Source organism: Leopardus geoffroyi, chromosome A2, assembly GCF_018350155.1.
Source record: "Leopardus geoffroyi isolate Oge1 chromosome A2, O.geoffroyi_Oge1_pat1.0, whole genome shotgun sequence".
NCBI lineage: Eukaryota > Metazoa > Chordata > Mammalia > Carnivora > Felidae > Leopardus > Leopardus geoffroyi.
This window is the reverse complement of record NC_059331.1, coordinates 46,544,695-46,571,295: the sequence shown is the minus strand read 5'-3', so window position 1 is coordinate 46,571,295 and position 26,601 is coordinate 46,544,695. Positions and strand designations below refer to the sequence as shown.

At 41.4% G+C, this 26,601-nt stretch overlaps 1 protein-coding gene across 6 annotated transcripts in view; it reads right to left on the bottom strand.

The window, feature by feature from the left end:
- ITPR1 (inositol 1,4,5-trisphosphate receptor type 1) overlaps positions 1-26,601 on the bottom strand; it is a 328,400-nt gene that overhangs the window by 280,368 nt on the left and 21,431 nt on the right. For all 6 annotated transcript variants that reach the window (XM_045493609.1, XM_045493610.1, XM_045493612.1 and 3 more), the window contains exons 3-4: positions 25,116-25,223; positions 20,181-20,251 (exon numbers count right to left, since the gene is read on the bottom strand). In XM_045493609.1, the coding sequence (XP_045349565.1) occupies positions 20,181-20,251; positions 25,116-25,207 (163 nt within the window). In that variant the 5' untranslated portion in view covers positions 25,208-25,223. The remainder of the gene's footprint in view (positions 1-20,180; positions 20,252-25,115; positions 25,224-26,601) is intronic.

Below are 26,601 nucleotides of genomic sequence, written 5' to 3'. Positions count from 1 at the left end.
TGTTTCTTAAGAAGTGGTTCCAATCAAAGCAAACCTAAGGGCAAGCTCACAGAATGACCCTTTGACATCACTATCACATACAAGAGATGACAGATAAAGATAAAATCTAAGACTATCCACTTCCGTGTGTGAGCTGGCAGTGTCTTTCCAAAATGACTGAACGGACAGCCCCCAGGCTTGGTCAATGGATATCCAGTCACGTGTGTAAAATGCCTCTCTTCACCTAGCCCTGCTTTTCCAGCCAAACTAAGGAATTACAAACCAAAAGCTTGGGGCATACTTCTCATATGCAGGCCAATAACATAAAACAAGCGGCTATGACTCATTTAATTATGTGTTTCACCAATCGTCATACTATTAATGGTGGACACCGGCATCTGGTGAACACATAAGTTGCTTTCATCCAGTTGAGATGCCTTTTTCCCTTATTGTCAGTCAAAATCATTCCTAACAGACTCAGATGTTATTCCTTTCCCCCTGATCATCACCACAGGAGACATCTGGATTGTATATCCAATACCTGTTCTTTTAGAACCAATCCTAGCACAGATGGTTTTCTTAGAGGCTTCCCACTTAACACATACAACCCTAACTCCCTGCCCCGGCTTGATCCAGATGAAGAAATCTGACCCAAGCTCAACCAGTCCTCTTCTTAAGACTTGTGAGTATTAAAACAACAGAGATCAGTCTCTCTCCAATTACTAAAGCTACAAAATTATAAAATTTAGGAGTTACTGGCAGCCATGTTTTCCATCACACAAAAAATGATAGTTTGGGAGCACCGGGATGGCTCAGTAAGTTGAGCATCCGACTTCGGCTCAAGTCATGATCTCACTGTTTATGTGTTCGAGCCCCAGGTCGGGCTCTATGCTAACAGCTCAGAGCCTGGAGCCTGCTTCAGATTCTGTGTCTGTCTTTCTCTCTGCTCCTCGCCCACTCACGCTCTCTCTCAAAAATAAATAAACATTAAAAAAAAAAAAAAAAAAAAAAAAAACAGGGGGTGCCTGGGTGGCTCAGTCAGTTAAGCGTCCAACTTTGGCTCAGGTCATTATCTCACAGTTCGTAGGTTCAAGGCCTGTGTCAGGCTCTGTGCTGACAGCTCAGAGCCCACAGCCTCCTTTGGATTCTCTATGTCCCTCTCTCTCTGCCCCTCCCCCGCTCATGCTCTGTCTCTCTGTCTCTCAAAAATAAATAAACGTTAAAATTTGTTTTTAATTAAAAAGAAAATGACAGTTTGCAGTGAGACAAAAAGTAGCAGGTGTGTATTTCCATTTTTTACAGTATGACAGACTAGATATCCTGAATGAGATCCTCAATTAAAACACAAAAAACACTGGATGAAGTATTAAAACACAAGTGTAAACCATGCACTGAAGTAGTTAGCTAGTAGGGAACACAGAGAGGCGATAATTAAGTGAAAACAAGACCACCAGTAGTTATGTCAGTACTAAAGCCAGCATTCACCCTGTGATTTTGTTGGATAAAGCTTTGAGCCTACTCAAGGTCTTCTAGGAAACCCTCGCATAAAGCTTGAATCCCTAAGGAGTTATACCTTCAACACAGTGGTGAATGAAAACCAACCAACCTTGAAAGATGGGAGGGTAGGGTAACCTATCTTGAATTTGGCACTAACTACAGAAGAAAAAAACTCTAATAATTCATAACCACAAGTGGGCCCCCATACTGGTTTGTCACCCACATTCAATGCTATGTGGGAAATCCTTAAACTTTAAGCAGAAAACAAAATTCCACGAAACTTCCAGCAGAAAAATTGATTTCAAGTTCCTGAGTTGTAGCACCTCAGATAATTGACAATAAGAAATGACTTTTCACTGGAGGAATACAGCTTTAACACAGGCCTCAAAGAATTCCCAGATGACATTCCAAGAAACACAAGCTAATAATCAAAATTACAAAACACGCAGGGAAATAAGACACCATTTTTAGAACAAGTCACTATAGAAAATAGAGTAACATCTGCAGAGATTTTACCTACTGGCATTTTTAGAGATTGAGTATTTTTAAACTATAGTTTTTATGTAACAGGAAACAAAATAGAGACTTCAAAATATGGAAGCATGAGAATGAACAAACATTTTTAGAACACACAAATAGAACTTTTAAAAATGAAAAATATAACTGAAATTAAACTCTCAAAGAAGAAACTAAAACAGAATAAAGAATGATAGATTAGAAGAAATCACCCAGAGTGCAGCATAAAGAGCAAAGATGGAAAAGATAATGAGGTTAAGGAACACACAGCCTACCACAGTTCCAGAAGGTAACCGACCAGGGAAAGGAGTATTCCAATAAAGCCTCAAAATTTTCCATGACTGTTAGCCAAAAAAGCAACCTCAAGTTTAGGAATCTAACAAATATGTAAAATACATGACAACAAATCACTACCTGGACTCCCACCATTAAAACTGAAGAAAATCAAAGGCCAACAGAAGGTCCTAAAGTCAACCACAGAGATCAAGAATCAAGTCTCTGTCAACTAATTTTTTTTTAATGTTTATTTTTGAGAGACAGAGAGAGAGAAAGAGCATGAAGTGGGAGGGGCAGAGAGAGAATCCCAAGCAGGCTCCATGCTGTCAGCTCAGAGCCAGACGCAGGGCTTGACCTTATGAACCATGAGATCATGACCTGAGCTGAAATCAAGAGTTGGCCGCTTAACCAGCTGAGCCACCCAGGTGCCCCTGTCAATAATTTTTTTTAACAGCAAAAATGAAACTCTTAAAAAAATAAAACAAAAAAAAAAAACAAACAAAAAACCAAGATGTTGAGAGAAAGTACCTATCCACCTAAATTCTATACCAAGCAAAACTATCACTTGAGAATAAAAGTGATATTTTCACACAAACAAGTGAGTATTTTCAAATAAAGAGAATTTACCACTAACAGACATTCTAAGTTATCTAAGATGTTCTTCAGGCAGAAAGATAACTATCCCAGATAAAAAGTCTGGTAAATGTAACTAATATATAAGTCAATTTCAGAAATGACAATGCAGGGGCTACTGGGTGGCTCAGTCAGTTAAGTGTCCAACTCATGATTTTGGCTCTCGTCATGATCTCACTGCTTTGAGATCGAGACCCACATCAGGCTCAGAGCTAACAGCACAGAGCCTGCTTGGGATTCCCTCTCTCCCTCTTTCTCTGCCCCATGCCCATTCATGCTCACTCACTCGCAAAATGCATAAATTTAAAAAAACTATACAAAAAAATGACAATGTAAAACAAAATCATATCTAATATGCAAGTTTAAAGAAAATACTAACATTACAAACAGCATATACTAACAGAGAGTGAAAAGGCCTTACAATGTTCTAGGGTCCTCACAGTGTAGCAGAAAAAGAATGATAGTTATTAATATTAGGCTTAATTAAACATACACATTAAACTATCAGAGTAAGTACTATAATGAACATATAAAGTATAACCCTCCAGCTAGGAAAAGGAAAAAAGTGGAATGGAGAACAACAAAAGGCTTCCATGAAACATGAGGAAGGCAAAAAAGGGAAAAAATAGAAAAAAATTTTGAGGTAAAAAAGAAAAACACAAACTAAGACTGTAAATCCAATACCATCAGTAATTACAACAAATGTATATGAACTGGAGATTCTAATTAACAAAAATGGTCAGAATAGTTTTAAAAATCTGGTTATGTGTGTTTATGAGAGATCTCTAACACATAATGACAATTCAAAAGTTAATGTAAAGAAAAAACTACACCAAATAAATACTAACAAACAAACCAATTCAGGTATGCATATGCTAGTAAACAGAAGAGACTCCAAGGCATAAAACAGAAAAAAAATGTTCCCTACATAATTACAGAATGTTTAGTTCACCAGTAAGTTAACAATTTTACAGGTGTTAGTTAGCTTTTAGTGACCTAACTTCGGTAAGCTAAAAACAAAAAACAAACAAAAAACTCACCAACTAGAAGGCAAGATTGCAAATCCACTTTCATGGCGGGAAATTTTTAAGTGTTTTAAAAATTTTTACATACAGTAAAGTTCACTTTTTTCTTTAGTATACAGTTCTATGAGTTTTAACACATACATATACTATATAACCACCATCATAATGAGGATGTAGAATAGTTTCATAACCCCCAAAAATTAACAGTGGGAAATTTTAACAAATGTCTTTCAACAATTGATAGATCAAGCAAACAAACAAAAAACCAAATGGATTCATATAGAAGATTTACTGCACCCCAGAAATGGAAAATTCATATTCTCTGAAACACAGTGGAACATGTATAAAATTGGTCACATGCTAAACCCATAAAGCAAGCCTCTCCAGCCATAAAAAACTGATCTGATACAGTTATTGTCTGACCAACATAGAACTTGTAAAACATTTTTTTAAATAAAAACTAGAATGTACACTTACACTCCATGTAAGTGGAAATATAAAACACTTGTAAATAACGCATACATACAAGAAATGATGGCAAATATAATATTCAGAACTCAATAGAGTAAAAAATACATATCAATATATGTAGGATGCAACCAAAGTACATGGACGCAACCATGTTTAAAAGCAACTTAAAGCTTTAGATGCTTACATTACAATTGGAGAAGGGCTCAAGACTCGAAGTTGATTTTCCAGCTTAAGAGAGTAGTAAAGCAAGAGCAAAATAAACCCAAAGAAGATAGGAGCAAGAAAATAGTAACGGGCAGTAATTAAGGAACTTCAAAACCAACTTACAATGAAATCAATACAGCCAAATTTTGTTATCTGAAGACTAGTAAGACAGCAAAACATGTGTCAATACTTACACAGAAAAAAAGAACACAGAAATGAACAATATTGGGAATATTATCATAGTAATGTTGCCATTGATGCTGTAACACATTACCAAAAACTGGGTGGCTTAAAGCAACACAAATCGTTTCTCTTAATGTCGTGACATCTAAAATCAAAGTGTCGCCAGGGCTGTATTTTTTCTGGAGTCTTCGGAGGGAAAATCCATTTCCTTGCCTTTTCCAACTTCCTGCACTGCTCGGCACAGAGCCACATCACTCCAACCTGCTGCTTCCATCCCCATGTGTCCCACTACTAACTCTAATCCTCCTGCTTTCCTCCTTTAAGGACCCTTGTGATTACATCAGCCACACCTGGAAATCCAGGAAAATCCTCCCAAGAGCCTTAATTTAATCACATCTGTGAAGCCCCTTTTACCAATTAAGGTAATGTACACAGGTTGTAGGGATTACAAAGTGGACATGGGGGTGAAAAGGGGGCATTCTTAAGCCTACCACAGGGACCAAACCAGACACTTAAGGAATTAACAACATAATAGGAGGATATTACAGATTAGAAAACTTAAATAACATTGGGTAAATTTCTAGACACGTACAACTTACAAAACTGACCCAAGAATAAGTAACCCTTTAAAGAAACGGTATCAGTAGTTAATCTTGCCATAATGAAAACATAAGGCCGGCGGGTACCTTGGTGGCTGAGTCATTTGGGCCTCCTAACTTCAGCTCAGGCCATGATTTCACCGTTTGTGGGTTCAAGCCCCATGTTGGGCTCTGTGCTGACAGCTCAGAGCTTGGAGCCTAAATGGGATTCTGTGTCTCCCTCTCTCTCTGCCCTCCCCTGCTCTCTCTCTCTTTAGAATAAACATTAAAAAAAATTTTAATAAAAAAGAGAAAAAGAAAAAGAAAACATATGGCCAAGACTGCTTTACTTACGAAGCACTATAGGAACAGGTAATTCCAACACTACAGAAACTCTCCCAGAGAACAGAAAAATAGCAAACACTTGACAACTAGTTTTGAGAGGGTAGCATAACCCTGACACCCAAACTAGATGAGAACAGGACAAGAACAAATTAGAAGATGTGCAGAGAGGAAATGACCACAGACAGACACAGGCTGCTGAAGGGACTCAGTGACCAAAATGGGTCTATCCTAGGTCCTTGCTGTATCCCTGCCCTTCATACAATTCAGTTGTTCAGTCAGGACTGTTTTAGCCAGTAAAAGTCCCCTTTTTGTTAAAGCTAGTTCAAGCTGGCTATCACCTGGAATACAGTCCTGACTAGTTCACTCTGCCACCAACCAGCCTGCCACATCCAAACTCTTTAATGATATTTGCTAAGTATCATCAACTCAATTATCCATACTAATGCAAGGGCCTGAGGACAAATGGGTAGTGAAAGCCAGGTCAACCAGAAGTACTTTAAAATGCATGCTGTTGCTTTTTCAGCAAGCTCTCTAACTGCATTTTTTTCCCCTAAGCTATTATTAAGATGAATTCAAATTATTTGGGCACAGTGAACTGACGGAATAGACAAAAACAATGAACATCAGGGCAATAAAAACATGTGTAGGATTCAACATTTTCCAAGGATAATCCTCAAAGTAGTTCTCACTCATCTCTCCTCATAGGACTGCTAATTCCTTAAGGGCAGGGACCATTTGTATTTGTTCAGGTAGATGACCTTATAAATAGTCAAGAAGCTTGCACAATCCAATGACCTCTGGGACTGTGTTTCTAAGAGTCTTGCCAAGGACATATTTTCCATCGGAATAGTTAAGATGCCAGTACAGAAACACGCAAAATGGTGAAAAAGGTCAAGTGGAGAAACTCTGTATTCCCTTAAGTAATACCCCACACTTCAAATTCTCTTAACTAATTAATTCGTTTAAGGTAAAAGAAAAAAAATCCTGAAATAAAAATGAAATTGAGAGAGAACATTTATCAAGATGTAATTGACAAGGAGAAAGATGAAAGTTCCAGAAGAGCCTTAACAATGTTCTCAATCAATAAAACCCCTGGCAAACAAATTAACTCCATTGTACCTTCACAGCATCCACAGCAGGTGATGAAAAATTAGACAAGAAGGTCAACTAGAGACTTGAATACATGTCCTGAAACCACAAAACCTGAAACCTACTTCACTCAATAACTAGTACCACAACTTTCTGAGTAAGCACAATATTGGTAACATTTTCAGCCATCACCAAAATGATGAGCTATTACAGGATTCTTAATAGGTGGGTGACAAGGGAGGTCAAATTTTACATAATCTAAATGCAGATCACTGCTTGGGGCTAAGTCAGGGCTCAACAATTTGATGGACTGTAGGGCTGCAGGAAGGAGAACACAATTATACTCAGAACTCGGGATAAGGGGCCAATAGGGAGGCACTGTTTCCTTATTCACACATTAAGTGTTCAAAGGAACAAGAATCTAGACTCTCCATGCTCAAAAAGATCCAGATTTCAGACAGGAAATAACTTTCGAAATGCCTCTCCTTCTCAACAAGCACAAACTACAAGATCACCCACAAGTATCCTTGTTAGGGTCCCAGCCAACATCACTTTCCCCTCTTGCCTTGTTAGTCTGTACCCTGTAGGGGACAACTGGAAATAATGTTGAATGTTGTTTTGCTGTCTCAACAAGCATTATATATTCATCCCCAAGAGATCTGAAAATAAAGTCAAAGCTAACATTAAAAAAAAAGAAGAGGGGCGCCTGGGTGGCGCAGTCGGTTAAGCGTCCGACTTCAGCCAGGTCACGATCTCGCGGTCCGTGAGTTCGAGCCCCGCGTCGGGCTCTGGGCTGATGGCTCAGAGCCTGGAGCCTGTTTCCGATTCTGTGTCTCCCTCTCTCTCTGCCCCTCCCCCGTTCATGCTCTGTCTCTCTCTGTCCCAAAAATAAATAAACGTTGAAAAAAAAAAAATTTTTTTAAAAAAAGAAGAAAGAAAAAAAAGTTCTTCTAGCTAGTAAGAGAGCAGTAAAGCACGATTATGGGTTTCCTCCCTCCCCCTGCCCAGATCAAGGGACTGCATTCCCTCGGGTTTTTATATTCTTGTATAATATTTAATTAAATACTCTGTTCCTACTGGTTTATGTACTAGAGAACACTAATTTTAGAAAACCGATTAGCTAGTTCTTTCTAACTGTATGTTATTGTAGCTAAGGTCAAATTTTTCACTGAAACTATGGCAACAAAACTCCAGTATTCTTTGTCGACAAAACTGAGGCAAAGTTCTCCAGAGATAGGCCTCCACTAGATGGCTAGACCTAGGCTGGATTATTCTATTTCTTACTTCTACCTGAAATGCTATGTTCTTGGGAATGGTTGGGGGGAGGGGGGAGGACCTCAGTCACAGAAATTTGCTAGCATAAGTCCAAGTGAGCTTATATAGAAGTGTCATCACTGATAACATTTTTAGACACATGTAATTTTAGCAGCACAAAACATCAAGACATTTCAGAAGCACCCAAATTGGAACTCAAATGTACCCGGAAAAATACCAGATGAAAAAAGGAACTTTTAAAATTTAAAAAAAGAGGAATAATTGCCCAATTTATTTTCTCAATTATTACAACTGCTCAAATTGGAGTTTTTCCTGCACTGATCTCCAGCTATTGCTTTGTAAAGGAAAAAAACACTGAGTCTTTGAAGGGACAAATTCTTCTCCCCACACCTATGGCCACTTTCTACTTATTTCCCCAAACCAGTGCCCATGGACACAAGCACAGTTTTTGCCTTCTATAGGAGTCATGCTGGCCTCTCGCCTTAGAGGTTCCTCTGCCTTGGCTGACAGGACCAAGGAAGCAGCCAGTGGTTCATCCCTTCTCCTCAGAATTAAACTGTCCTCAAAGACAGGGAGAATGTCACTTTGCAGGCTAACTGGCAAGAACCCCTCCAAACTTACAACACATGGGGGTGGGGGTAGAGGACTTTCAGGAAAACAGCAGATTGGCAATATCTTCCTCCTGTCTGTCAAGAGTGGCTGGAATGCCTGCTGCTTGGGTTAAGATAAACACAACTTCCTCTCCCAGCTAGCCTTGTAATTTTATACATAAGGCAGGATTACCATCTGGAGCAAATGCGCCATCAGTAACCGAAGCTCTGGTCAAGGCTTGTGCAAGTAGGAAAAAAAGGCCTCATGGCTTCCCTTCAAAAGGTCACAAGCTCTAGAGCTCCCTCTTGATTATGAGGCAAAGCCAATAAAAATCTAAGAAATTCAGAAAGGTCAAAGTGTGGTTGTAGATACCTTTGTATAGTCCACATACTCAAATTTTAAAACAAACATATCATGGTTAAACAAGGCAAGGGCTAGGTGTGATCTTCATAAAAAATGTCCTGAGAGCTGGTAATTGCAGATTTAGGCATGACAGCTACTTGACTACCACTTCCAGAGTGCTTAGGTTGTGCTCAGCATGTTGCTAACTCTGCTATATGCACACACATCAGCCTAAAATAATTCAATCAGTTCCATACTATTATTAACCATAGTAACCAGCTGGAGAAGTAAGGTTTAGAGAGATTAAGTCATTGCCCAGCTAATTAAGAGGTAGAGTAGGAACTTGACCCCACCTCTGACTCCAGAGCCAGCCCTTCTAACCACTACCTTCCATGGCCTCCCCACCATACCTCACAGTCATTAAAATCAGATTCTGCAGGAGTTAAACTCAGATTTTTGGTTTTGTATTCATTCACCTTTTCCAATATTCAATAATTTCATCTTTCCACTACTTTGCAATGTTATCTGCTGGTTGGACTGAACACATTGGATCCCTGAGAGTTCCTCACTTGGAGAGTGTATCTGTCCTCTCCCCAGCTGTTTGCTGACCCAACGCCCCCAACCACAAGGCTTCCACAGGAAGCAAAACAGAAAAAACAGCTGGGTTCTTTGGTGGGAAAACAGACACTTATGGTCAAATGGGATCATCTACCTAACCTCTGTCCCCAAAATGAAATTCCCTCTTCAAAATCCCTGACAAATGGTTAGTCCCTTTGAATGAGAGGAAACTCAATCATTTGAAGCAGGCCTCTTCCTTGAGAAATTGTTTGGCACTTATAATCAGAAGCAAGTTCCTTAAATCCAAAACTCTGACTCTGGTCACTTTTATCTACTGGCCCTAATTCTCTATTATTGTTCTGAGCTCAGGACATCCGTCTTCCATATGACAGCCCTAAATTAAGGGAAGATTGACAACTGGTCCTTAGAGCCTTGCAAGAGAATGGCAGCCACTCAGAAATGGTACAATCTCAGGCCTCACCCCAGACCTACACAATCAGAATCTGCATTTTTAACAAGATCCCCTAGTGGATTCTATACACATTCAAGTTTCAGAAGCAATGCCTTAGAGGGCTCTTTTCATTTATTCTACAAATATCTAAGAGCCTACTATAGGCCAGGACCTGTGCAAAACCTTAGGGGAGACAGGCCTCATTCCTAACCTCAGTTAAGATAGAGCTGGGTAGGAGTGAAGTCATAAACCAGCAATAACAGCAAAGAGTTTTATAGCATGTAATAGAGGCCAGCTGCTCCTTTAAGTACTTAACATGGACTGGCTCCTTTGATCCTCCCCAATACACTAGGAGACACATAGAATCATAGCCCCATTTTCAAGATGAGGAAACAGAGGTACTGAGAGGGTACGTAATGGGTCCAAGGGGACACGATCAGCAAAATGCAGAGGTGAGAGTCAAACCCAAGAAGTCTGGCTTCAGAGTCTTTGAAAAGGAGGAGCAGCTTAAGTGCACACAAGAGGCCAGTGAAGATACTTCAGAGGGAATGTATGAGGTCTGAAGGATGGGTGGGCATTAGGGGGACTGGGGAACCCAAGAGGAAGGACAGAGATGGGGAGATCATTTCAGCGAGAAGAAAAAGGGCATGCAAAGGCCCAGAGGGTAGAGCAAGCACAGTGACTGCCAGGAAGAAATAAATCAGTTTGGCGGGAGCACAGGACGTGGCGTGGGACTGCAGATGAGGCTGAGAGGTAAGCAGAGTGACTCACGCAGGGCCCTGTGAACCCTGGAAGTACGTCGTATATCCTAAGCACAACTAGGGAACAACCCAGGGCTCCACCCAGTCAATGACACCATCAGATTTGCACAGATTCCTCTGGCTGCAGGCAACACTGCATCAGAGTGGGGGGGCCCCCACATTCAAAACAGGCAAAGAGGGAAATGCAGCAACAAGCAAGGAGGTCATTGTAGGAGCTTAGGTGAGAAATTCTTAAGCTGGTCTAAAATGTCTTAAGTTTCCTCCATTACTCATTGGGCAACATGAATGCAATCATTTTGTGACCCTTCCTCCTAGTTACTCCTCCTTGAGCTTTATTCCCACTGAGCAATATGCCTCTTAAATGTGGAACCCAGGACTTGGTAAGAGGCCCCAAAAGTTTCCTGAGCAGCACAGATGTATTCACTGCAGTGGTTCAGTGGAGACTTTCTAGCCCTCCAGATGTGGGTTCAAATCCTGAGTCTAGCTTGATTACAGGTCCTTTCTGGGCTTGGGGTGCCCAACTGTAAAATGGGGATAAATACCACCTACCACACCACAGGGGTGTTTCAACAGTCAAGAAGAAAAGTAGGCCATGAGCCTACCAAGAGGCCAGGCACAAAAGAGGAAGATCTTTAACCACATCTTTTTCTTGATCATGAATTTAGTGAAGGCGAGGAATCTCAAAACCATAGGCATCAGAGAGAGAAAAGAGATCAAACACTGGGGGTCAAAGAGAAAGTACGCTCAGAAGGTAAGGCCAGTCCACTACTCCAGGAGAAGACAAGTCAACTATAAAAAAAAAAATATTTTCAGAAGACCAGACTCAGGTAGGAGAGAGGTGATAAAACAGTATAAGGCACCCCTGTAAAAAAAAAAAAAAAAAAATCACTTGTTGACCTAAAATGTCACTAGCAGAAACACTGGTAGCAATGGGAAAAGTGAAAACCTTTTCAGGAAAAAACATGAATTCTTCCCCAACCAGCTTTGAAAAAAGGACCGACATTACACCAGGCACTGGGCCAGAAGTGCAGGATAAGATGTGGTCCCTCCAGGTGCTCCAAAATCTAGCTCTGGAGACAAAAATAGAAAATAGCTGTGATAAATATTATAGTCCAGGTTGTTAAGCAGGCAGGTAGCTAGTACCTCTAGTATGTAGACATTTGTTCCTGTCAGCTCATCTCAGAAGGACTTATTTTGGGGTAATAGAGGAGGAACCTGAGCAAGAAACCAGCAATTTAGTGAAGGAATATTTGAAGACTGGTCCCCTTCTAAATTTTTTTTTCCTTACATTTTATTTATTTTTGAGAGAGAGAGAGAGAGAGAGAGAGAGCGAGCGCACACGTGGGGGAGGGAGGGGCAGAGAGAGGGAGACACAGAATCTGAAGCAGGCTCCAGGTTCTGAGCTGTCAGCACAGAGCCCGATGCGGGGCCTGAACCCAGGAACTGTGAGATCATGACCTAAGCCAAAGTCGGACACTTAACTGACTGAGCCACCCAGGTGCCCCAAAGACTGGTTCCCTTCTAAAAACAGTTTACGGTAGGTATTAGGGGGGGTTTCTGATATCAGATTGTCTGGGTTCAAAGCCTGGGTATGCGAACTTCTACCAGGTAATCCTGGACCAGACATTCAACACACTGTGCTTCAGTTCCCTCACCTGTAGAAGGTTAACTATAGCTGCCTTATGGGGTTATTACGAGGGTCAAACAGATTAATGCATATAAAGGTAGGTATACAAATTAAATAGATTGAGCTAATTAATGTACATATGCACTACAGAAGCTATTCACTCTTATTTACAGAAAAAGAGAATACCATTAAATATAGAAGGTAATGGGGAAAAAAAGTGCTTCTTAAATCTATGGCCCAAACACAGCAGCCTAAAAGATAGTGTGTGTGGAAACCTAGACTGTGTCCCAATACCAATTTTGATACAGAATTTTTCTTTGACCCCAAGAGTTTTCCTAAATCTAATTTCCATATCTGTCAAAAAAAAAAAAAAAAGAAAGAAAGAAAAATGAGTTATCTTAAGCTCAAGTGATTCACCACATATCTTCATGAATGCTCTGAAGACAGGATAATAAAAGCCTTTCCCTTAAGAAAAAGTCTTTCATCAACCACTATGTTGTACTTTCAGGAAAACCATGTAACAGCGTGACAATATGACCCCATTACACTTGCTTGCTGTCCCAATCAATTTTGCCCTCAATGGAGGAAGCCACAACAGCAATATTGAGATTGAATTACATGACAAGGTCAACATTCCCATTGCAATGCAAGTGTTTTCTGCATTGGAGCTGAAAGTTGTTCTCCATTAGTAAATCAATTATTACGTGTAAACGAATATAAAAACAGGGGTCTGAGGTCTAATTTCCATGCGTCACTCAGTCACAAAGGAAGCAATCCAGGGCATCAGAGTAAGCACAAGCTCTCTTGTGCCCATGTGCAGGATGCCCCAGAGCCTTCAGACAAGCAGCTCAAAGCTTGAGCAAGTAGGCAGAAATCCAGTGAGGGACACATGCAGTAGTGTGTGGGACTCCAGCATAATCAAGCAGCAGGCATCATCCCAGTCAATGTGTGACACACTGTGAGCATTCTATGTTGCCTGGGGAATGGATTTAAATTACAGTGTTGTTCCCTTTGAATGGAGTCTGTTGGTGCAAGATTGAGATAAGCTGGTAAATCTGAAATGAAGATTATAAAAAACCTACTAATCTTTTTATTAAATTTGAATTGATTTTGTGAACACAAAAGCGACTTTCCTACAAAGCAGCTGCACGCAGGCGCATGCACACCCAAAACCTTCAATATGCCTCAAAGCATATATACTTGACAAGCACCTCAAGTAGAGGGGTTTTTCTGCCTTATTTTACAAGACAGGCAGAAACTAAGTCCTTTACCCCCACTGTGAGAGGCCCATCATGGATTAGAATCAAAAGAACAAACAAATTTTAAGTTAGGCCTTCCCCTTTGCATGTGGGTATTTAAAACTAAGATATGGGTTCATTCCTTCAATGCTTTGCCAAAAGAAAAAAAAATGTTGCCTAGCAACAATTAAGGCAACGTGCAGCAAAGGAGGGTGGTTTGAAAGAAAGCTAAGCCAGTGAGTTTGTTATGGTCACCCTAGTCCAGAGACCTTTGTGACCCAAGACCAGGCTGTGTCCCCATCTGGCCTCAGAGTAAGGCCTGGCTGTTTCCATCCTTTTGTTGTATCTGATCAAAGGATATCTGCAATCCCAAAGAAATAAAAACCTACTTCTGGACAGCACCAGACTCCTGAACATCAATGCTCTCTTGTGAAATGTTAACTGGCTTGTTTCTGGCACCAATCACAAAGTTCCGAGCTGAAAGAGATCTTGGAAGTCACTTCGCCTACATTCCACTTAACAGATAGAAAAACTGAGGCCTGCAGAGAGGGAATGACTGCCTCAAATTACCATAGCAGTTGGCAGCAGATACTGGTCTGGAAACTGGCTCTCGGATAAGATGATGCTCTTTACTTCAGTCTTAGTTTTCCCACAAGGGCTAAGAACCACTGCCTACCTCCACCTAAACACAGGCAAACAATGATCAGGTAAGCGGGTCACTGCTACTTAAATACTTATCACCCGACCATGAAAAATGCCATTCTTATTTGAAGCCCCTTTCAAAACCACTGGGGGGTGGTGTGTGATATGAAACCATTTTCTCTCCATCAAGACATCCTAAGTCCACAACTCCCCTAACAGGTGGGCTGGCACAGTGCGAGCACACTGGGACTGTGGAAAACAACAGTAAATGTGACAAGGCCACAAGCCTGACCTTCAAATTCATGGCCAAGCTTTAGGTCCAAGACTGGCTTGTCATAGCCAAGCAACATAGACTTCTTCCCAATGTGATCCGGAGACTGTGATTCCAGGCTTTCACTGCTAAGCAGGACACTTGCTGAGCAATCTAGAGCTGTCAGTCAACTTGGAGATGCCCAGGAATCAGGTTATATATACCCGCTCAGACCAGACCTTCGCTCTCAATACAGACAGGACTCACATCAAGCTGTAGGTAACATGTTGCATATCCCACATATGCATATATACAATATACCCGAAGATAACTTGTCCTGGATGTAGTTAAAAACACATTAAGTCAAGGGGCGCCTGGGTGATTCAGTTGGTTAAACGTCCAACTTCGGCTCAGGTCATGATCTCACAGTTTGTCAGTTCAAGCCCCTCATCAGGCTCTGTGTTGACAGCTCAGAGCCTGGAGCCTGCTTCAGATTCTGTGTCTCCCTCTCTCTCTGCCCCTCCCCTGCTTGCACTTTGTCTGTCTGTCTGTCTCTCTCTCTCTCTCTCTCTCGAAAATAAATAAACGTTAAAAAAAAAAAAAAAAATATTGGCCTCTTGAACTGAATGGAGAAGATCAAGTTTTGAGGGTAAGAACTTTACCACTGCCCCATTCTGAAAAAGCAGATTACACAATAAATAGCGTGTTCAATACTAACGCCTATCTTATTTCCGGAAAACCCCAGACCTTGTTGCTCCTCCAACACCCCTGGAGGTTACATTTAAAACAGCAAAGATTGTAGGATCAAAATAAGAATGGTAGTTAATTTCCTTCTTTTCTTTAGAGAAGATGCTGTTATATTTAGTAGGGGGAAGGGGTGGGTGGGGGTGGAAGAGGAAAACATCATCTCAAGAAAGGAATTCTCTAACCACAAAGTTTCTATTGCCGGTTTCAATCTAATGTTTGTCTTCCTTCTTTCAAGATCACAGGCAAAACCAACACAAACCAGCAAGAAAAGAGATCCTGTCTTACTTGCCATGGACACTTCCACTTTAAAATGGTACTATATTAACTAAAGGGCTAAAGTAACTGAATTATTCTACTTCTCAGCTCTTCTCATCACCTAGAGGACAGGGGATATTGTCCAAAATTCTTTTGGATAATCAAAGAAGCTTGTGAAATTTTCGTGAAACAGATGTGCACCCAATCCTTTCTTCCTACTGATGAAGTTCCGGGCAGGAGATATATTCAAGGGAATCACCACAAAAGCAATTTACTTGGTAATGTACTTTTACCTATCAGGAAGAAGCAAGTATATCAAGATTTTAATTCTTTTCCATCTACTATGAAAAATAACAGCTATCAGTCACTGAGCAGGTCTTAGGTATCAACCAAGTACTCTGATTGGTTCTTTACCCTTATTATCATCGATCCTATTACCTTTAAAGGGAAGGAATTCTCTTCCCCCATATTATAGGTGAGGAAACAAGCTTAGAAAAATTAAGTAATCTATCAAGGTCACTTAGCTTGCATACAGGAACCCTGGGACTCAAACCTAAGCCATTGGGTCCCTGTGCAAATCCCTACTCACAAAAGCATTTAAACACAAAAAGACAAACAATAATTATTTTCATATCGTTAAAGGATTCATATATAGGATGCCCTTCTGCCAACATTTATGAGCACTAACCTCTGTAAGAAGTACCAGGAATGAAAAGATGGGAGTAAATAAAGCTTACTCTGTCCTTAACTCAAGGGCAGTCTCTGTCGCTGCTAAATTTGAAACACACACTTAATCTTCAGGGTAGCCGTATGAGGTACCGACTCATATAATCTCCCATTTTACAGATGAGAAAACCAAGCTTCACAGAAAACCAAGCTTAAACATTTTGTCCAGGGTCACACAGCCAAGAATTAGAACGTGGATGTGAACCCAGAAAGCCTGATCCTAGGGCCTATGCTATTAATCACTAGAGTAGCAGACTTTAAGAGGAGCCCACAAAATTAAAAACCCCAAGTCAGAAGCCACAGGGAGCATTACATAAATAGGCCTTTGGTTTCCATTTACTTAAGAACAGGTTATGATGGTTCTCAATATAGGAAATAACTTGGCAAGGAAACAATGGAAGCAACAACAAATCCGAATGACTAAATGTAGCTCTGCTGATTGCTCAGATAAAGACTCCATCATCCCATCCGGCTGCTTGCCAGCATCTCACTTTTCCATATGTGTTTGTTAAACTCCACGGTGTAATGGCACGGCAAGGAAATGGACTAGAAATGCCTCCAAATTGCCCAAATGCCCTATGCACAATTTCTAAACATCAAAATGGCTTCAACTTCAAAAAGCACTTGTATTTGGAAAGGCAATAATCCCTTCCAAAAGAGAAATCTGTTTCTTCATTTTAGGGGGAAAAAAAAAATCTTTTTTCAAAGAATGCTACACCAGAATTGAAGGGCTGCTTTGGAAAGTGTTTAAATCCTCGCCCAGATTCCAAGGCAGAGGAGATCTTCCTGGCACTCTGCCTGGGCCCCTCACCTGCGTGCAGGGGCCCTTCAGTGCAGCAAGAGGAATTCAGGCAGTCCTGACCCACATTTGAAAAGCCTGCAGCAAAGCTTGTTTTGAATCGGATTTTCCCACAAGTGCAAAGCACCTCACAACCTAGAAACCTTTATTTTTAATTTATGAGGAAAAGTAGTCAACTTATCAAGTTGCTGTCATGTGACTACCTGTAGAACCAGGCCAGGCCATAAACAAAGTTCGGTTCTTTCCAAGTGGCCTCTATCAGATTGTCATTTTTATCTCCAAACAGCCCCTTCAAATCGGCCACCAGATACAAATCTAAGCACAAGCACTTTTACCCTAGTGCCAGGAAAACAAATATGTCTTCTGACTTCCTGTGGGTATGGTCCTATTTAACATTCTAAACCTATATTCAAATAGCCACTGGTTAAATTTGTACAGGGCATTAACATTCCTTTCCCAGCTATCACAGCCTGCGTGCAGAGTGGGATAGAGCTCACACTAGCAATGAGCTCCCTGCACTTGGCTCCAACTGCAAAGCCACACTTCAACCAGCTCACCCTTAAGTAATAAAGCCAGTGGTTTATAGCCTAGGCTACATTAGCAGTGGTTCTTGACCTTGGCTACACAGGAGAATCACCCGGGAAGCTTTTAAAAAAATAAAAATAATAATAATGCCAAATTAAATGAGAATCCCTGAGTGTGGGACTCAGACATTATTACTTTTCAAAGTCCCACAACTGACTGTGCAGCCAAAGTTGAGAACTACAGCTCCTATTCCATCCATCCCCAGGTATGTGACCCCAGACAAGATACTTAACGTCAACCATAGAGGGCTTCAGTCCCCTCACAGGCCGGACAGACCAATCCAGGAGCTAGAAATTTAGCAGAGCCCTTAGCACAGCACCTGGCACTGAGTCCACTGAGCTTGACCCTGTTAAAAGATAAACTGAGGCATATTTTATTATTCAGTGTAGAGAATTATTCCTATAAGTAACTGGCTTATGACTATTAGATCAAATCTTTCATTTCTGCTACATTCAGGATTCTGTTCTGAAAAAGTCATGGATGAAGGGTTGAAAATAAAAGGCCACTGAGGCCAGAGCTGCCTCAGGATCCTGTCACAGGGGCATATGCCAACAATTTTTTTTCAATAGTCTTCCCTCCTGCCCCCAAACCTCCCAGGTGAAAACATTCTCCTGATAGTCTCATGCCAACTGGAGGCAGCTCAACACTAAACATCTCTAAATCCTTCTCTCCATCTGAACGTCTGCCTTCTATTTTATTCTAAGTCCTTTAGCTTTTATCCAAACAGTTGGTATATCACTACAGTTTCTACATCTACCAACAATAAGAACTCATAACTCAAATGATGTGACCTGAAAATGGCAAGGTCTGAGCCCTTTGGGATCAAGGCCAAGAGTCAAATAGTGACCCAATGGGTTCTCAACCCGAGGTCAGTATTTTTTTTAATGTTTATTTATTTTTGAGAGAGACAGACAGACAGACCAACAGAGCACAAGCAGGGGAGGAGCAGAGAGAGAGAGGGACACACAGAATCCAAGCAGGCTCCAAGCTGAGCTGTCAGCACAGAGTCTGATGTGGGGCTAGAACTCAAAAGCCTTCGGATCATGACCTGTACTGAAGTTAGACACTCAAGCGACTGACCCATCCAGGAGCCCCAAACCCAGTTCATCATTAAAAAAAAAAAAAAAAAAAAAACACTTGTGGGGGCACCTGGGTGGTTCATTCGGTTAAGCACCTGACTCTTGATCTCAGCTCATCATCTCACAGTTCATGAGTTAGAGCCCTGCATCAGACTCTGCACTGACAGCGTGGAGCCTACTTGGTAGTCAGTCTCTCTGTCTCTGTCTCTTCCCCTCCCCTCCTCGTGCTCACTCTCTCTCTCTCTCTCTCTCACACACACACACACACACACACTCACACACACACACGCACACACATGCACACGCTGTCATGCGTGCACGCGCGCGCTCTCTCTCAAAATAAATGTAAAGAAATCACTTGGGAAGCTTAAAAAAATGCCCGTGCCCAGGCCACAACCTTCCAAGATTCATTTGATTGGTCTGGAGCAGGGCCCTAAGTATCTGTTTAATTGTATATCTCTCCCAGATATTTCTATGCAGCTAGAGTTGAGAACTACAAACCACAAAAACAAGAAAGAAAAACAAAATGTTTATCATCTTAACATACCAATTATATTTTAAACACCTTCTGGAATAAAAGTAAACTACCTTGGGAGGAAAATAACAAATGTAAGAGGCTTAAAAAGCCAGGGGGTACCTAGGTGGCTCAATTAGTTAAGTGTCTAATTTAGGCTCAGGTCATGATCTCGTGGTTTATGACTTCAAGTCCCACATTGGGTTCTATGCTGACAGCTCAGAGCCTGGAGCCTACTTCAGATTCTTTGTCTCAGTCTCTCTCTGCCCTTCCCCTGCTCACACTCTCTCTCTCAAAAATAAACATTCAAAAACAAAAAGAAAGAAAAGAAAAAGAAAAGAAAAGGAAAGGAAAGGAAAGAGAAAATAAAAGAAAAGAAAAGAAAAAAAAAAAAAAAAAGAAAAGAAAAGAGAAAAGAAAAGAAAAGCAAGCCAGGAGTGGTGGGGAGCTACTGGTAGTAAGGCTGTCATGTGGAGGTCTTTTACTTCAAAAAATAAATGCAATAATCAAGAACTCCTCACTCCAGGTTGAAGCATCTAGAAATACCAGAGCCCCTAAGGTAGAGCGAGATCTGCTTCAATGACACATGTTCCTTGTGACCAGATCGATAAATCCTGTTCAGGGACATACTTGCACAAATGTAAACGTTTAAGCTAAATTTACACTGACCAACATGTATTCAATATACACATGAAGGCTCTAATAAAAGCCATTCCAATCTTGACGTTCAACTTATTTATGCATTTTCAAAAGGTCACAAAGCTTGGACTTGAAATCATACTTTTAAAAAAAATGTAAGCAAATTAACCTACAACTGCTTATTAAACTCACATCTGCATAAGCAATCGTACACGCGTGCGCACGCGCACACACACACACAGCAACACACCTGATGAATTTTCAATTAAAGCAGGGTACCCATTCCAGGAAGGTCATCAACTTACCTCTGAATTTCTTGGGTGGATTATTAAGGTCCCCAGCTTCTGGCTGTACAACACAACGATCGTCAACCAGGCTGTGAAGACAAAGATAGACGTTCTATGAGGCCAAGTCTAAGAAAATAAAACCTAAGCACTATGCAAAAATTGTACATCCAGGGCTGCTCCTGTGCAAAACTTATACGGCCATGTTCTCCTGCCAGGGAGCTGTTTACACGAGAGGTTTCCCATGCAGGGAGCTAAACCTAATCCACAATCCCAGGTTGTGCTTCTGCAATGCATACATGAACCTCCTATTTTCTATGGCTCTTTTCCCTTAACCATGTCCATGATGGATTTGAGCACAACATGCAGTAATGCTGAAGTCGGGAGGGATAGCAAGGGGTGAGTGCATTCAACTCATGGTGGATGAGGGGCCCATTTGGTGCCAGGCACAGTGCTGGGCTCTGGGGTGTGAGGACAAATATGAACCAGGCCCTGCCCTTAGGGAGCTCAAGGCTAGCACAGGAGCCACAAAGGCAAACTAATGAAGAGAATCCGCTCTAAGAGAAAGGACAACAAAATTCAGTCAGGAACTAACTGTGCCTGAGGCCATCTGAGAAGCTGCTAGCAGACAGTCATATGGAACTACTGGAAATTGAAATAGAGGTGGGGAACAGTACAAAAAGTTATAAATAACCAGCCCGCAATTATATACAGACCCTGTATTTAGAAATCCAGACTGACCAATCGAACTTACACGATTCTTTTAGAAGAACCTATTTAAAATACTGTGTTTTTTTGAACAGAGGAGCAAATTGAGAGTGAGAAGTTTAAATGACTTATCCAAGTTCCTAACACTAGTATTGGTCATTTCCAAGTGACTGCAGAACTTGCACCCAGCTAATATACTATGGATTTCCAGGGTTTCTTCCATTTGTCTGTGCTGCTCTTTTTCCCAAAAGCAAGGTACCATTAGCCAGCCTTTACTCTTACCACTGCTTCCTCCAAAATTCCACTTCCCCTCCTGGACCGTTTTTCAAGACTGACTCAGAGCCCTCATCTTCTCCATGAAGGTCTCCCTGCCACGCCTGTCCTCCTGTCTTCCCTACCTCACTGGACTGAAGCACAAATGGTGCAGGAGGCTATGAGCTCCCTGGGGGCAGAGAAATGTGTGCGATCCAAAAAATGCCCAAGCCTAGTACATCTTCCTGCCCAGGCAAGGTGCTCGGTGCATCAAAGTGGGTGAATCAAAGTGACTAGAGTAGCCCACCAGCAGCTTGCCTCAGCTCTAAGACGCAAGACCTTTCTCCATCAAGACGAGCAACAGTGTGGTCAATCGCTTGAGCTTTCATGCAAAAATCGAGCAGAATGTGCACATTTCCAACTCCCACCTGGAGCCCCTATGAATGTAAATACAGTAATGCCACCAGAACTGATATAATGTGTGAACTGGGGGAGTGCCTTGGAATTTAATGTACAGCTGGATTAAATACTCATCAAGTTCTCAAACAAGGACAAGGGGTAGGAGAAAGGGCCCCAGGCTAAGCCAGAAGACAAATGAATTGAAGATGGCACTTTGCCATCTACTAGCAGCTTGACTGTGACTACATTACTTGATTCCTCCTGGTCTCAGTTCCTTTATCTGTAAAACTCAAAGAGTTGGTCTCAAGGATTCTCAAATAGGGATATGTTTATCAGACTTTCCATTTGTTTATAAAATATATTGATACCAGGTCCCTATCATACCCAGGCCTACTAAAGCTATGTTCCGGGATGGGACCCAAGAACTTCTATTTTTAACAAGTTCCTCAGGTGATTCTGCAGCACACCTCCACACAGCATGTGCACACACCCCGACTCTCCAAGGTCCGATTCAAGTTCTAAAGCTCAGTGAGTCAAGACAGGCAGGTGGGAGATAACTGCCATCTGTATAAATGGAATGTGACTGGGGAGTTAGAATGCCAACCTCTACAAGAACTGGTAGTCATTCACTGTCATTCACAACTAGTACCCCATAAATGTTAACAAATATTAAAAGGAAGAAGAAAGCCAAACTTTATTTTCCAAGTCCATTTTGAACCAAGGAAAAACTCATCTGAGGTAAGTAGTAGAGCCCAAAATTCAAAATGGGCCATCTTCACATTAGAGAAAAAGGAAGGAGGGGCACCTGGGTGGCTCAGTCAGTTAAGTGTCTGACCTCCACTCACGTCATGATCTCACAGTTCATGGGTTCCAGCCCCGCGTCGGGCTCTGTGATGATAGCTCAGAGCCTAGAGCCTACTTCAGATTCTGTGTCTTCCTCTCTCTCTGCCCCTTCCCCACCTGTGCTCTGTCTCTGTCTCAAAAATGAATACTAAAAAAAATTTTAAGAAAAAGTGAGAAGGAACCTTATAATTAATTTGTTTATAATACTTGAGGGAAACTCTTATAAAGCAAAGAATTCGTACCTCATAAAAATTCTAAGAAAGGACGCTCTCGAAGAAGAGGACAAAGGGAAAGGCAGCACTAAGATTTCAGGGGCTGCCACAAGTGGGCTCAGCTATCAACTGGAAGTAAGCCTGGGTGACTGGAAGGGCAATGGCACCATTAAAAGAAATCAGGGCCATAGAGAGGAGATGAGGCATAAGGTGGGGTTGGGGTTTAATAAGGCATCCACAGGAGTAAGAGCTGTGGGCAGACAGCGAGGAGGGTGATGAGCCGATTCTGCCTGACAACACGGATTGTCAGGAAAGGTAGGGAATGCAAAGTCTACCCCTCTCAAGGCAACTGCTATGAGCACTGGTCCTGGAGTCAAGGTTGTTCACAGCTGTGAAACCTTGGGCAGATGACTTCACCTCTCAGAAGCTCAGAGGTTTTTGCCTCCATAAAGAGGAATAATAATAATGCTCACTCTAAAGAGGTGTTTGGGGATTAAAGGCAAGATGTATATACAGTACGGAGCACAGTGCTATAAACATCCATAGGACTCTGTAAGGGGTTACTCCTATTTATTACCATCGCTGGGAAATAAGCAGAGGATCCAAGATTCAAACATGAGGAACAGAAAAAGGAAGGACTCAGCCAAGAAGAGAAAACAGGCAATTGGAGACGCACAAACAGGAAGGTCTCTTAGCCAAAAGCCACGGAAGAGAAGTTGTGAAGGGTGGGTCTCTGGTGTAGAGAGGTTAAGAAAAGTAAGAACTGACACTTAGTGAGTTTGGTGATCAAGATGACTTTTGAAAACAAACATTTTCTACAACAAGGTCCAACTGAGCTAACTAAGATTCTACATCTGAAGTAACTTGTTCCTTGAGGCTAGAGTGACCTGAATGACAGCCTGAGAATATCCATTCTGCACAAATACCAGAGAACAAGCATGCTTTCAATAATAGCTGTTATTAAAAGAGAGGTTCTGGCTGCTATAAGAATAAGGTTCTTGGAGAAGCTGTTGGCTTTCCTTCCCCCATTTGAGATCAGCTCCTGCCAAATTCAACAATTCCACCCTGGGGCCTAACTACTTTCTACACAAAGACAATCAAGACCATTCCTTTGTCTTCTGGAGTTAACCATCTTGATTCTCCATTCTGCTTCTCTCTGCCTTTGGGGCTATTTCACTTCTCATTTCCTCTTGCAGACAATGGGAGGAGGAAAAGGGAGAAGATCATCCAGTAAGGACATTATGGAATGTAGTTACACTCTTACAAGTTGGGTAAAAATTGAAGAAATCACAAAAGAACAAAAATCTTATTTACAGAACTTTGTGCAATATGTAATTTTCAAATGCATACAGCAATTTTTTTTTTTAATTTTTTAGCGTTTATTCATCTATGAGAGACGAGAGTGTGAGCGGGGGAGGGACAGAGAGAGAGGGAGACACAGAATCTGAAGCAGGTTCCAGGCTCTGAGCTGTCAACACACAGCCCCATGCAGGGCTTGAACTCACAAGCTGTGAGATCATGACCTGAGCTGAAGTCAGATGCTTAACCAACCGAGCCACCCAGGTGCCCCTCAAATGCGTACATCAATTTAAAAGAGGAAAGGTTAGGGGTGCCTGGGTGGCTCAGTCATTTAAGCGTCTCACTTTGCTCAGGTCATGATCTTGCACTTGGGGAGTTCAGGCCCCACATTGGGGAGTTCAGGCCCCTGTGCTGTAGGCAGAGCCCAGAGCCTGTTTCAGATCCTGTGTCTCCCCTTCTCTCTGCCCCTAGCCTATTCATGCTCTCTCTCTCAAAAACAAACAAATATTTAAAAATTTAAAAAGAAAATAAATAAATAAACAAGTAAACTAGGAAAAGGTTCTACTTCAAAGAAAAGAGATAAGCATCCAAGAAGTGCTAGTCTTCGCTTAAATGACAAGTAAGTTAGCATTTGAAAATAACAACTGTGTGGTGCCTGGATGGCTTTGGTTAAGAATCCGACTTTGGCTCAGGTCATGATCTCACAGTTCATGAGTCTGAGCCCTCTTGGGCTCCCCTCTTGGGCTCTATGCTGACAGCTTCGAGTCTGGAGTCTGCTTTAGATTCTGTCCCTCTCTCTCTCTCTCTGCCCCTCCCTGCTTGTACGTGCGCACTCTCTCACAAATAAATAAATAAACTTTAAAAAACAAAGAAAATAAGAGTTTTTATGAAAGCTAAAAAGCATTTCTTTCAGGTCTGTATAAAATAGTATTAAAATTTTATCCCATACACTTCATACTTTTCCCCTTATGATTCCCCCTTGTATGTGAATAGGAAATTATAGTAAATTCTGAATTGTAAGAGTCCTAATTAATCAGATTTTGCTCTTCCAGAACTGACAAGAAAACAATACTTTTGTGTAAGAGGTAAACTTGGCTAACCTGAGATTTGGTATTATGATTCCAAATGCTCCTAGAAAAGCCAAGTCAAATAGTAACATTCTTATCTTAGAAAAATCAGTTTTTAAGCTGGCATTATGAGGTCTTAAACAAAACCTGCAACACAAGAAATCAGGCACTCTTACCCCAAGGTGCTAATAAATCCATTTGTCGATCCTTCCGCGTACAAAGAACAAATGTCTCCAATATGTAGGAAACTAGACATCTTGTCAGACATGTCTTTCTCGAAAAGCCTAGACAAAGTAAAATATGCAACGTTATTAGAAGGAAAGAAATGCTCAGAGGGGGGAAAAGAGTCACTGAGAGTTGGCTTAGCTCAACTTTCCTAAGCGCCCTACTTAAAAGTCAAATTTAAACGAGAGTGTGACAGGCAGGCAATTAAATGAGCCAAGCAAGGACATATGCAACAACATTTTTTTCCATATATCATTTATTTCAGGATATTCCAACCACAATAACGCTGGTTTCTAACAAAACCACACCCAAATCCAACTCTACAAATTGAGGACCCTCGATAATGAATAGTGAATATAAAGACTGCATGGAAGTCAGCCAACAACTCTGCAGTGATTAAGGAGTTGGAAAGTCTGACTTATGAAACATTAACATATTCAATCTGCCTCAGGCAATGTGAAGTCAGAAGGAAACACCTGGTATAAAACTTGGGTCTGGCTGTGCCTGTGCTGAGGTACCAAAGCAACAAAATTAATAAAAGGAAACCTAGTAACAAATACCACAAACCTCCAGTGGCCTTTTAAAAATTCAACAACTGTACCCACTTCATCCAAATGCTATTTCAATTTCTTTCCTTCTTACCCTTCTTACCCTTCACCCAAACACTTGGGGAGAAAGGATCTTAGCACCTGGTCCAAACCCTGCAGGTAAGAACAAGATGGCTCAGGTCAGGTAAGAACCCTGGTCAGGAATACATAATGGCTAGTTAGGGGCAGTCCTAGAAAAGACTCTTAAGTTCCAGGAAATCTCTCCACAGCCCAGAAATCATTACTTACACACACACACACACACACACACACACACACACACACCACATACACACACACCAACAAAAATATTGACATGACTCATAGGCACAGCTTTCATGAGGGCCATAAATATTGAGGAGTGGGAGCCAATTATAAAAATTTTGACATTTAAAAAACAAGCTCAGTTATGTAGGAAAACAGTGCGCTGGTGTGGACCCCAGCTAACACCCCATGGCTTCCTCAGGCATCTGATGTAGATGCATGGAGTAAACCGAGTCTTTCCAGAATCTCTCCTCCAAACCCAGAGCCTCTTAAGCATCTTCTCCAATGTCTTTACTCCAGCTCCCCAGCTAGAAATCATTCACCTGCAAAGCCACAAGACTTGTAATGGCGTGGAAAAGTATTCTCTTCTGGAATTGCCTCTGGGCACCAAGTTTTCTTTTGGTTAAAATCATGGAGCAATGATCATCAGGAAACCTAGGGAAGCATTTCTCCTACTTAGCAGGAGTGCCAGGTGCTAAAAATTAACTGTTAAATAACCTCAGTTCACTGCTTGAGAATCTACAAGGAAAAACTAATCCCTCCAAACAACCCAGATACAGCAAGAGAAGGAACATTTCACTGAACA